The 12,973-nt window shown below is 45.0% G+C and overlaps 1 protein-coding gene across 1 annotated transcript; it reads left to right on the top strand.

The window, feature by feature from the left end:
- Positions 1 to 679: 679 nt before the first annotated feature.
- LOC115585794 (acylamino-acid-releasing enzyme) lies at positions 680 to 10,116 on the top strand. Its single transcript, XM_030424429.1, has 21 exons — positions 680 to 1,087; positions 2,231 to 2,366; positions 2,741 to 2,816; positions 2,905 to 2,980; positions 3,155 to 3,267; positions 3,389 to 3,523; positions 3,781 to 3,872; positions 4,467 to 4,504; positions 4,597 to 4,718; positions 4,800 to 4,860; positions 5,362 to 5,456; positions 5,810 to 5,861; positions 6,690 to 6,793; positions 7,052 to 7,184; positions 7,326 to 7,409; positions 7,519 to 7,599; positions 8,080 to 8,168; positions 8,320 to 8,513; positions 8,631 to 8,733; positions 9,617 to 9,723; positions 9,841 to 10,116. Exons 1-21 carry the CDS (start codon positions 961 to 963, stop codon positions 9,971 to 9,973), a joined length of 2,151 nt encoding a protein of 716 aa, XP_030280289.1. The 5' UTR covers positions 680 to 960; the 3' UTR covers positions 9,974 to 10,116.
- The last annotated feature ends 2,857 nt before the right edge of the window (positions 10,117 to 12,973 follow it).

The following is a 12,973-nucleotide window of genomic DNA, read 5'->3' as shown; positions in this document are numbered from 1 at the left end:
ATTCTAACCCAGGTGAAAAGAGGAGAGGGTTCTACCATCATTTCCACGACCATCTCTTATTTTGTAAACATGAATTCAAATATTAAATGGGCAATATATAAGAATTCAAATGAAAACATGCAAGAATTGACCAGAATTATCAACAGAATGTGTATAAATACCAGTTCCTATGTTATGATGTCTATACGTTTTGTTATCTTGTGTTGCAGAGATACCTAACGAAGGTATCATGCTAACCAGCTAGCCCCAGCCTGGCCAAGTCCAAAGCTATTCAAAGCTTCTGTGCTAGCGTTTTCAACCCTCTGGTCCCAGAGCTCCCAGTCAGAAGCGCTAGCTGCACAGCTAACTGTGCTATCAGCTACAGTTAGCAGCATTTTCTAGTTACTCTGCTGACCCTCATTTGTTTTAAGGATGGAGTTGACAGGTAGGGATTCTTCCATGTTGCACCTTTAGGTAATATTATGTTCATAACCAACACAACCGATACATGTGGACAGAGGGGTGATTTTGAACCCACAGAGAAGAACACTTCAAACAAATGAAATAAAAACGAAGATGAATATTGTACATTTAATAACTGGTAATTACATTTTAAATAAATCATTTGGTAATCTTCCTCAATGATCCTCTGCTGCCCCCTTGCGGTCACTCTCCTCTGCTAACCCCCCTCCACCCGGAACTAGAATGGTATCGTCCATTCATGAATTCAACATGGAGGCGCTGGTGCAGTGGAAATCATTGTTGTGAAATGTTGAATCAGGTCCCCGGGAGCCCTTAAAATCATTGACAGACTGATGCGGACGGATTCATGAACGGCGCCGCGCGGAAACCGAACCTGACGGCTGACAGAGCCCTCCGAGCTGCTGACGGGACGCGGTTTGATGCTTAAGTGTCCGACGCATGAGTTAGCACTTGTGTCCGAGCTGCTGGTGTTGACGGGGCCGGTGTGACAGGTCGGTGATGACACAGATGGAGCCCGGGCAGATCACCGGGCTGTACGGAGAGGTCAGCACCCTCCCTGCGCCTCTTTCCGCCCACGTGACCGAGGAGCAGCTCCCAGAGCTGCGGATCTACACAGTGTCCGCAGGTGAACGTCCGATATTGTCAGGAAAGTGGTAAACAGAGAATATTACAGATGACAGGAACTGGCGACCAGTTTTATGAAATGGTGCTGTTGAAGCATGACGCTCCCAAAGTTAAAACTGAATAAATGAAGTAAGAACATGGATGAACAGCCTCTAACTTCTCTAATTCAGGGTCTCAATTAGGTTTGTGTACTTTGTGGGACATACCACTCATTACCAAAGTTATATAGTATGAACAATGCTCAAAGCGACCTCACTTGTACTATTCTGTGATCCTTGCCAGTAATAACTGTTCCCCTCTGTATGAGACTCTCTGTTCTAGCTCCTGTCTCTTTAAGACCCAGTCTGCTCTGATTGGTCAGCTCACACATGCCTGACCCAGCACCTCTCCCCATGTCTCCTGTTAGCTCTGTCATGTTTTCAGCTTCCCGTTAGCTTCCCTTCTACCAAGATTATAGCCATAAATTACACAAATGCCTGACATGGTGGAAAAGTGTGAAATCTTTTTTTTTTTAAATGAAAATGTGAATTTGTTAATATGTCCGTTCAGATGACTGCGTGAGGCCCTGATGTGAAAGTGAAGATAGCTCAGAGAGCTTAAATGACACTTTGGACGTTGATCCAGATATCTTGCTCTCCTCTTTATAATCATGTAAACCTGAATCAGCTGGTAAATAATGCAAACAACTAAAGGCTGTCATGAGAGAAAAACCAAACATTCCCTCTGACTGTCAGCTTCTCTTTGGATTCCGTGACCTGCCGCTCTGGGACTGACACCAGTGATCTTGTCTTAAGGGTTTAAAAAGGTTTACAGAGTAAACCCATCTGTTAGCCCCGGACAATACAGTCCAACCTGACCTTCGTTTGTTGGATACTGTGCAGAACATTGGATTGAGGATTGAGGGAGGGACATGCAGGTCATCCAAACAAAGCACCTGTTTTAATGGCCTCAGCGTAACACGAATAGCACAATAAATGTTCAGATCAACCACTGTAACGATCATGTATCACAGGACGCTTGCATTTTCTGGCTAAGAATTTTCCTCTGTTTAAGTTTGTATCGCGCAGATTTGGATTATTGCAATAATCAAGCGTGTCTTTATTCAACCCAACTTTGGAAAACATCTCATTGTGTCCACGTCCAGAGTTGAGTCAGAGCGACCCGGTCCGAGGCTCCAGAATTCGCTACTCGCAGCGGTGGACTCTGATCGCAGACAGCAACGACCGGAAGAGCATCAAGACTGTCCTCCCACCAGGACCCTGTGTCCCTGTGTCTGGAGAGTGAGTACACGCACAGTCACAAACTACTCTCTCCGATTCCACTGAGATCTTGCCCTTTTTTTTGCCTAAAAATGCAGATTCCAGAGAACTTTGAACGCTCGGGCGGTGTAGCTGCAGCCTAAATATGAGATCATCTGGTCATATATTTGGCATTGTCAACCAAAGGGCTGACATCCTTCTTCACACAGCGTTTTTATCCACTTATATTTGTTCATCCAGACCAACCGGAATCTAAAACGATGCTGGGGAATAAAATATTGTAGCAGCAGTAGAATCGTTTAACTTTTAACCAGAGAGGGCAGTGGAACACTGATTATCAGCTTGGAGCACCTTTTTCTTAAATCATCAGTCTTTATTTCTCTTCCGCTCTTCAGGTTGCTGACCGGACTCTCTCCCGTCCGAGGCCGGAGGGCTGTTGTCAGGGAAACAGGAGGCCAACAGCTCCTCGAGGTGAGGACTTTAGATGGAAATCTCCTCTGTACGATCCATGTTTGAGCATTTTGACGGACTGCTGTTGTGTATGGATGTTGCTGTTCAGATATGGGACCCCCAGGGCCTCAGGAAAAGCCTCAACCTGACCGCTCTCAACAGACACGGCAGAGTGTACGACGACGGTTAGTTGCATGTCTCATGTTTGTCTTATTTCAGCAAGATCAGCATCACTAACCAGATCACACCAACCTGTATAGTATTGAGAAGTATGTGACTTATTGTGCTTCTGTATTGTTGTGTGTTCACCTGCCTATATACACTTTTTGCCGTGTGTGTGTGTGTGTGCGTGTTTCCAGCCCAGTTTGGCTGTCTGTCCTGGTCGGAGTGTGAGAACAAACTGCTGTATGTAGCTGAAAAGAGCAAAAACACTTCAGTAGAAACACATGATGGGAAATCTGCATGTGGGAAGGTAATACACATACACACACAAAAGAAAAAGATGACATTCATCTTGTCATTAACTTCACGTCGTTATTTTGCTTGTGTGTGTGTGTGTGTGTGTGTGTGTGTGTATAATCGTGCTCCAACAGGACCGGAGTGTGTACAGTGAAGACTGGGGCGAGGGTCTAACCAATAAGAGCGCTCCGGTGCTTTGTGCGGTGAATCTGCAGATCGGCTTTGTCAGCGTGCTGCAGGGCGTCCCGCCTGACATCTCACCTGGACAGGTGAGGACAGACGGACTTGCAGCTCTTACACCTGACTCTGCAGGCTTTAGATGTTTTAGGACTGTTCATTTATGGAGGTCAGGTGTGAAATCAGTATCCCTGTGTATCTTTGTGCTGGAGTATAAATTCCAGTGCAGATTTACCGGCATCTGTAATAATACCGATGACAAACATTAGGATGTCCTCTGGGCTTTTTACACATGGAGAGGTGTTTTCTGTAATTATCAATCAGGGCTACTGTGTGTGTTGTCCTCCAGGCTCTCTGGGCTCCCGGCAGTCAGTCTGTGTTTTTCGTCGGTTGGTACCACGAACCGTTCAGACTCGGGCTGAAGTTCTGCTCCAACCGCAGGTGAGGCGGCCGCTTGGTCTTCTGAATGTCGCCTGTGTTGGTGTGAAGAACAGCGTGACAGGCACTACAGCAGACAGAAAAAATGTGAAGTGGGTTTTATTAATGTTGCTGTAAAAATCATCTGTTAATTCAAGAAGTAATAAAATTTGTAATTTCTTCCTCTTTAGCACACCCTTATTTAATTTTATGTTCAATGATAGTTTCCATAGTTTCGATTCCTTTTTATCCCATAATTCTGACTTACCACGTGGATTTAAAACAGGTTATATCATTTTTTTTCTTTAACTGGCCGAAATGGGCTTCCATATAAAACACATACTACATGATCATTTACATAATCAATCAGTTATCATTGTTATTCTTACAGTATGTTGGTGGCACAGGAGGTTTTCTCGTACTAAATAGAAACTGAAAAGGAGAATGGAAAACAGAAAAAGCAGAAACGACGTTAAACCTTGTTTGTGTTTCCAGGCACCGAGCAGAAAACATTTAGTTCACTGAGTCATGTAAAAATAGTGTATTTGTACAGTGGGCCTCAGACTAAACAGTGGAAACTTCATTTTGTGTCTCCTTCTGCAAAAACGTCTTTTTCAGGTCAGCGTTATTCAAGCTGGACCTGGATGGAAACTGTGGTGAGCACTTTGACTTTGTTAATGAACCGAACTCACACACTCTGTCCGCTCGGCTCATCTGATCCCTGTACGTCCTCCTCCCTCCGAACCAGAGCGTCTGTCTGGACCCAACCTGTCTGTGTCCTGTCCCAGGCTGAGTCCGGACGGGTCCACGCTAATCTACCTGCAGGGTCGAGTGTTTGGTCCTCACAGCCAGTGCCTCAGTCTGCAGCAGGTACTGTGTGTGTGTGTGTGTGCGTGTGTGTGTGTGCGTGTGTGTGTGCGTCTGTTAACCGTCACTGTTGATCCCCCACAGTTGGACCTGAAGAGTGGGAAGACGTCCTCACTGCTGGATGTTGTCAACAGAGCACAGCCTGGTAGGTCACACACTTTTTAGCTTTTAGCCACACTAGCAATGTGGCAAGCAGACATGACCGCCTCTTTATGGAGATCTCTCTCCTGATTGGATAATGTGAACAGGGATTCTTTCTTTTACTGCATGAGGCAGGGGAAGGAGAGACAGGTGTTAATGACCAAACACTATAACAGTGATTACTGATGAAATATAGAGCAATTTAATATATATCTGTTTAAATAAGAAAATAGATTTTAGAGTCGACACAAGAAGATAAAACCCTTAACAATATGATACACTTATATTGTGTCTATATCCAGAGCAACGTGCTCATTATTCATGACTTGTTTTGGTTATTAATGTCCAGTTATTTCAGTGATTGCCACTGGTACATTTCATTAAGCTAAATTCAAAATCTAAGGATATTAAGGAATATAAGGAGAGCGAGAGTGCTTGTGGAAGTTAAAGGAAATAAAAGATTACTGCTAGAAATAAGTGTGCTCCCTCCCTGTGTCTGTTCCAGGTGAGTTTGCAGGTGTGTACGAAGCTCTGCCGTCCTGCTGCTGGTCCGCAGACAGTCAAAGAGTGGTGTTCAGCAGCGCCCGCAGGAACTGGAAGGTAACAACCGCGTATTTAAGGAGTAGTTTGATGTCACCGTTGAACATGTTTCGTTTTGTTAGTGTGATCTGTAGACCAGCTGAAATGTAAAGCCACAGCTTGTGTCCGTCAGTGAGCTTTAGGAGCTCCTGTAGCCAGATTCTGTGACCTTTTAGTAGGGCCATGCTAGCTGTTTCCCTTCACTTCAAGTCTTTATGCTAAGCTAAGCTAATCAACTCCTGGCTCCAGCAACGGATAAATACGCAGACATGAGAGTAATTTGTACCTAGAAAGCAAAGTTTTTCTAATTTTTTTTGTATAATTTTTTTCAAATGTACGTGCCATAACTCCCTCACTCTCTTCCTCTCTCTCAGGATCTGTTTATGGTCGACAGAAGATCAAACAAAGTTACATCCCTCTCTGATAGTAAGAGTCCTTCCTCTCCTTCTCCTCCTCCTCCTCCTCCTCCTCCTCTTCCTCTTCCTCCTCCTCCTCCTCCTCCTCCTCTTCTTCTGTCCTCATCTTCATCTCTTAACTTCCCTCCTCCTCCTACTCCCTCCTTTCATCCTCCCCTCTCTCCTCTGCTTCCACCTCCTCCTTCCCCCTGTTGGCCTCCCCATACTCCCCAATCCCCTGCTTACCATGCATTTAATTTTCCTCCCCCTTCTCCTCCTCCTCCTCGTCCTCCTCCTCCTCCTCCTCCTCCTCCTCCTCCTCCTCCTCCTCCTCATTCTCCTCCTCCTCTTTCTCCTGATCCCCTTTCCCCTCTTCTCCCTCCTCCCCCTTCTCCTTTTACTCCACTTCCAGGTCCTCTCCTCTTTTCTTACTCTCACCTTCCTCCTCCCCCTCCTACTCCTCCTCCTCCTCCTCCACCTCCAGATCCTCTTCCCGACCCTCCTTTCCTCCCTCCCCCTCCTCCACCTCCTCCTCGTCTTCATCATCAGGAGCACAAGAGGGAACAGGAAGGTATGGCGAGACCAACAGGATGTTGGCGGCAACATCCTATCAGGGAATTCAAAATAAAGGGCAACAGTTAAACAGCACACAAAAGATGCATGCTTAAATACAAGTAAAATACAATTAATACATCACCACATTTGATCACATTTTTTTTGATTTATTTTGTAATAAGTGGGCAGATGCAAGAGCTGAATGTTGCAGTCAACAGAGCTCTAACTCTTTCCTCCATCATGTCTTTCTCTCTCTCTGTACTCCTGTCGTTTGTTCTTCTGTGCTGCCTCCTCTCCTCTGCAGGTCTCTCTGATGTCTCCAAACAGTATGGCAGCTGGAAGCTGTTGACAGTCCAGAAAGACCTGATGGTCGTCTGCTGCTCCAGCCCCAACACACCTCCCACTCTGGTCAGACAGACAGACAGACAGACAGACAGACACAAACACACAGACGCAAACAAAACAAAGAGATGACTGTCATTAACTACACATCATTGTGTGTTTTTGTCTTTTCTGTCTTTGCTTGAGACCCAAACACAAGCAAATGTGGTTGATGAAACAAACTGATCTTGTTTAACAATGCAGTAAACTGTATTTTAACATAGCAGTCATAGTAATGTGTGTGTGTGTGTGTGTGTGTGTGTGTGTGTGTGTGTGTGTGTGTAGAGAGTGGGCTTCCTCCCCTCGGCAGGCGAGGATGTGACCTGGCGAACCCTGCAGCAGCCCATCATGACCTTTGACTTCCACTGGACAGTTCTAGATGTTACACCTCCACCAGAGGAGGACAACACACACTACTGTGAGGATGAGACACATGCCCTGGCACACACACACACACACACACACACACACACACACACACACACACACACACACACACACACACACACACACACTGCATTAAAATGATGATAAATGAAAATGTGTCTCCGTTCATCAGCTGGTTTAGACTTCGGGGCCGTCCTGGTGAAACCGCCTCGCCCCCTCCATGATGCCAAGACACCTCTGGTCGTCTTCATCCATGGTCTGCGTTAACTTCATTTATCTGACTGTCTGCTGTTTGAAACATATTGAAACATTTTTCTTGATTTTCTTTATAATATGATTGTCTTTGTGATTGTCTGCTCCCCCAGGTGGGCCCCACTCCCAGTTCCCAGCAGAGTGGAACAGCACCACAGCTGGACTGGTTAAACTGGGCTTAGCTGTGCTAATGGGTGAGACAGCTCAGTTTGACGTGTTGGGTCATTTAATAATTTGCCTTCATAAATGAGAACTTTGACGCCACTGTTATGTCAGCACACTAAATATGAAGCTACAATCAGCAGCTGGCTAGTTAGCTTGAGCATAGCGACTAGTTTCATATTTAGCACAAAAACATGGCGGGGTGTTGATGTTCTCGTCTAACTCTCGGCAAGAAAGAAACTACACATATTTCCCCAGATGTTGAACTGTTGGTTTAACGTAAAACAGCATTAAATTGTACATATGCATTATAGCAACGAGTCTGATGTCGTTTACTGTAAAAACGGTATGTCTTTTTCTTGTGTGAGGAAAAGCTGTTCAAATCGTTCTAGTTTTATTCGGTGTTAATCAGTTCAGAACTAAAAAGGAAAATCCTGCTAGATTCAAATTATCAAAGACTTTTCCATTCCTCTTTTTTGAACTGTCTCTCATCCTCTTGTTTCTCTACCTAGTGAACTACAGAGGATCAACAGGGTTCGGCCAGGACAGCATTTTGTCCCTGATTGGTCGGATCGGTAGCCAGGATGTAAAAGATGTGCAGGTACTGATTCACACAGCGTCAGAGTAAAAATAAAATCCAAATAAAATCAGTGAAATATTTAAGAATCTCAGGAGTCGTAAAGACTAAGGAGTTGTAGGTACACTCGGTGTCACCCTGCAGCTGAAAACAATGTGACCAATCTTTTACCCAGAGGGCCGTGCTCACTGCGCTGCGGACGGACATCACCCTTGATCCCAAACGCTTGGCTGTCATCGGCGGCTCACACGGGGGCTTCCTCTCCTGTCACCTGGTTGGTCAGTATCCCGACTTCTACAGAGCGTGTGCGGCCAGGAACCCTGTCATTAACGCCGCTACTTTACTGGGCACCAGTGACATTGTGGACTGGTGAGACATGTGCACGTTACACAACAGCTCATCCACAGACACATGGATGCAACACATCCCAACCATTTTTTAGGTCAGAGTCTTTCATCCTCTCTGTCTCTCTGTCTCGGTCTGCAGGCGTTACAGCAGCGTGGGGCTTCAGTATTCATATGACCAGATCCCTACTGCTGAGGCCCTGGCTGCCATGTTGGAGAAGTCACCCATCACACATGCTGCTCAGGTCAGACACACACGCAGACTTATAACATATTTAATATAATGTACAAATAACTTAACACACTCTTAGACCAGATGCTATTTTTATTTTTCCGTCTCAATACCAAGGCTGGAATTCTGAAAGTACAAGCATCCTCTAAAGCCTGCATTGCTCATTAGACCTCAAACTACCCAAAATGATTCAATTTTGCAATTCTTAGAGTCTGATCAGTGGTAGCCTAAAAATGTTTGTTCGTTTTGCAGTTGGTAATAAACAAATATGGACAATAGAAAGGAAAGTTTTGGGTCCTTAAATTCCATGTCAGTCTGGCGTTCTAAAGCTAAATTAAAGGTGCAGTTTTGGAGAAGATATTCAAAGTCAGAATTTTAATATTCACAATATTGATGAGGTAACAATACAAACTCAGAAATATATTTTTTTCCCATAACTGAATAAACCAGCCTTTCACGGAGGAAAATAAGGTCCCCAGAACACTTTTTGAAGCTAGAGAGGTGGCAGGGTCCGCCACACATAGACAAAACAGCATGAAACTGTTTTGTCCTTTAAGGTCAGTTTTTTTCTCAGTTTATTCAGCCATTAAATTAAAGAGAGTTTGTTTAGACATAAAGAAATCAGTCTCATCTGATTAAAGTTTCTTCCCCAAAACTACATAGTGCACCTTTTTAAAATGTAAAAGTTATTTTCATGAATTTTAGTTTTGTAGACATGGGACCTTGTCATGGGCCAATCTCTTGGGACAAGTTTAGTGACATTTTAGTGGCACTATAGCGAAAAAAAAAAAGTATTTTTAAGGTGACAGGAACCTACAGAAAGTCATCAAAATCTGAAGAAACTGCCATGAAACCGGATGTGTTGCTACAGTGTGTTTATCTGTGTTTGTTTGTAGATCAAGGCTCCGGTGCTGCTGATGCTGGGGGGCAGAGACAGGCGAGTGTCTCCTCACCAGGGTCTGGAGCTCTACAAGGCGCTGAAGAGCAGAGCTTCACCTGTCAGGTACAACAGAGCCTACAGAGGATTTAAATCAGTCACCCTGCGTGTCATCCAAACTCATACATGTGATAAATCAAACAGATTTATAGCTCTGCCCGTTGTTCTGTTTGTCCCCTCCAGATTGTTGTGGTTCCCAGAGGACGGACATTCTCTGTCCAGGGTGGACACGCTGGCCGACTGCTTCCTCAACACGGTGCTGTGGCTGCAGCAGCATCTCCAAACGCACACTCACCAAAAGGAGTTCTGCTGCTGAATTAGCTTACCAGCTAGCTGACAAGCTTGAACACACCACGGCCTTTTTAGTGACTAAAACCCTTTCTGTATGTTACAGTGTTCCACATTTTTCAACTCGTTTCTAACGCAAAGCATATAATAAAGACGCTTTTACAAACCTGTGGTGACGCGTAGATTATGTTGTGTTTGGTCGCTCAGTTCAGCGATCGAGATTACCACATTTGTTATTCATTTTTCCACACAAGAGTCAGAACTCCTCACTCATCTGCCGAGGTGACTGGTTAGTTTTCTACCGGTTGAGACCGTGTCACATGCAGTTTCACTTTATTCCTCTGTAATCATATAGATCACATACATTACATGTAATAAGCACACTGTCCAGCAGATGGCACACTCTGTCTATGTAACTGTTTCTTTTTCTCTCAACACCTACTCCACTGAAAATATATGATTGAACATCACAAAACATATATGTAATATACATGGTTGCTTCGGTCCAAATGCGCAAATTCCATTGCACATGTCATTTGTCGTGCAAGTGCGACCTCCTTGTTGGCTTGACTCTCCATCATCAGAGTCAGAGAGATCCAGAGCTCAAAGTGCCGCATGAAACTCGAACAGTCACATTTCAAAATCTGACGTCTGAGGCCTTGTGACCACACGGACCCACTACAGAGCTGTAAATCACCCAAACCACACGAAACCTCATCTGGACTCTTAAATTGAGGCTGCTGACCACCTTCCTTGCTGTGCTGCCCGAACAAATAATCCCGCTGTAACAGAGTTCAGACTTACAGACAGGATCTGACAGAGTGATCTCTTCCTGACTCTGTCTGTTTCCCTCAGTTCTGGGTCTTTCTGTCATTGACTCTAGAGAAAAATATCTGGATCCCTCGCTTACCAGATATTTACATCCCCTCACCAGACTGTTGTTTTACATCGTCTTTCCTCCATTTGCCACTTGGCAAGTCAAATTTGGGGATTAGCGTTACAGATTTTCTGTATCATTCAGCAAACCAACCCCGTCCACAAACGCACAGTATGTAATTTCTGCTGCTAGGGGGCTCTCAATCAAAACAATGGATGTAAGTAATGAGTGAGCATCGGTTTTCCTTGTTAAACAGCCACCGTTCCTGATGAAAATCTAAGTGAATCGAGCAGAAATGTTCACCGACAAGTTAATGATTTAACGTTTTATGCTCAGTCTATTTTCCTGACCTCTTTCCTCACCCTCTGATGCATCTTACAGCGGTTATAGCAACAGGCGAACAAATGAAATGCACCATTACCCTTGAATAAAATCACAGGTTTTTGGGGTTTTGGACAATTTTGGCTGTTTTCTTGCCGTATGCTGAAATGGACAAAATGCACAGGGTCCCAGAAGCCACCAGGGGGCCCCATGCTGAAAAAAAAAAAAAAAAAAAAGCGATGTTGATGAAACTGATTGACTGAACTGACACCGGGTGTGTCTGATGGGACCAGGGAGCACCTCGTCGTGTTGACTCAGCACCCGGGTGACCGTCATCCCGAAACATTTGGGACAGTCCTGAACTAAGATCTGTTGTCTCAAATCCCAAATTCTGTCCTGTTTGTACCGAAAAAAAGTTGTGATAGATAATATGAACAAGCTAAAAAAAGAGCTAGTTGTTTGTCTTGAGACTTGACGAAATACCTCTGACTCGGTTTCACAGCAATATTGAATATTCCATCTTGCATTAAGATGTATATCGTAACCTGTATATTTTTTTTGTGTTAAAACAAATGAATAAAAACGTTTTTAAGAAAAGCATTCGGGGCCCCCGACACACCCCACTTTCACAAAAAAGCAGCCCCCAAACAACATTTTGCACGACCCCCAAAAAAGCTAGAATCAGCCCTGAACAAAGCTCCAGTTGTTTTTAGGCATTTCAATGCACAAACTTTACTTTTATCTCTAAAAGAATGGGGGCAACATGTGAAAACGTCTGAGGCGTGGGACACTGATAAGAGGTGCGGTCTCTGAGGAAAGCACCACCCTGTGTTTGTCAGTGCGTTGGTGGCTTTGTTGAGACTTCAGAGCGACCTTCAACAGTCCCACCACTTTCATTTCCCAGACAACACAAGTGGCCGTTCCTTCGGCCGATACTGCCGACAAATGAATTCCACAGACGCAGATTTCTCGAAGATTAAGTGCCTCGGATGATATTAGGTCGAGGTGGTTGATATGTTCCAGAAGTTTCCTCTCAGCCGTCTCACCCTGGTGTCCCAGACACAGCGGCGGTGTTAATTGTCCCCCTCCACCAACACTTTTTTCTCCGCGGCCTTGAATGCAGCTGCCGCCTGATGAAGTCACTGTGATGTGGGTGTTGGGTGAGGTCACCAATTTTTGAGAGCTGGAGGCAGAAAAGGATGCAGATTGAGAGACTCGCGTTGACGAGGAAGCGACAGATAAAGGAAAGCGGAGCGAGACAAAGACGACTGGGTGCCCGATAGCGGGAGAAGTTCGTGGCGCCCCGCTGTGGTATTCTGGTGTGTGGGCCGGGACACAGAGATGAGGCATTGTTGAGTGCTGAAGACAGGGGAAAGACTCATGCTCACGCTGGGTGTATGTAGGAGGTAGGCAGACAAAGGGAGGAAAGAGTGCAAGTGTGCTTTCTGACGCTGGAGGACAAAGAGCCCTTTGGATGGGGTTTGTTCTGGTGCTTCCCCTCTCCAGCCGGCTGCAGAGAAAGGAGACGGAGAGAACACAGCACGGCGGAGAACGATGGAAAAAGCCGAGGAGAATAAAACAGTGGAGAGCCAGGTCGGGTTAAATTGTCCGGCAAACAGACATCAGCGAGCGAAGGCTTCATTCCCAGGGATGCATGAATTCACTCAGCAAATTTCATGGTAAATCTTCCCATTAGAAGACATTCTGGCTCGAGGACGCTGCCAGAGGGAAGCTCCTGGAACGTGCACATGGAAAGTGTTCAATCATCGCCATTAAATGTTCCAGGAACATTCATACCGCTCAATCTGCAAATTAAATTTTCGTTTTGTT

The sequence above is a fragment of the Sparus aurata genome, chromosome 7 (genome assembly GCF_900880675.1).
Source record: "Sparus aurata chromosome 7, fSpaAur1.1, whole genome shotgun sequence".
In the NCBI taxonomy this organism is placed as follows: Eukaryota; Metazoa; Chordata; class Actinopteri; order Spariformes; family Sparidae; genus Sparus; species Sparus aurata.
This window is presented reverse-complemented; position numbering and strand designations above follow the sequence as displayed.

Bases quoted from the DNA above. Each gene is read 5' to 3' on its own strand.
- LOC115585794 (XM_030424429.1), top strand. From the start codon at position 961: ATGACACAGATGGAGCCCGGGCAGATCACCGGGCTGTACGGAGAGGTC. The intron at 2,817-2,904 runs GTGAGGACTTTA...GTTGCTGTTCAG, and splicing joins GAGGCCAACAGCTCCTCGAG to ATATGGGACCCCCAGGGCCT. The intron at 5,862-6,689 runs GTAAGAGTCCTT...TCTCCTCTGCAG, and splicing joins AGTTACATCCCTCTCTGATA to GTCTCTCTGATGTCTCCAAA.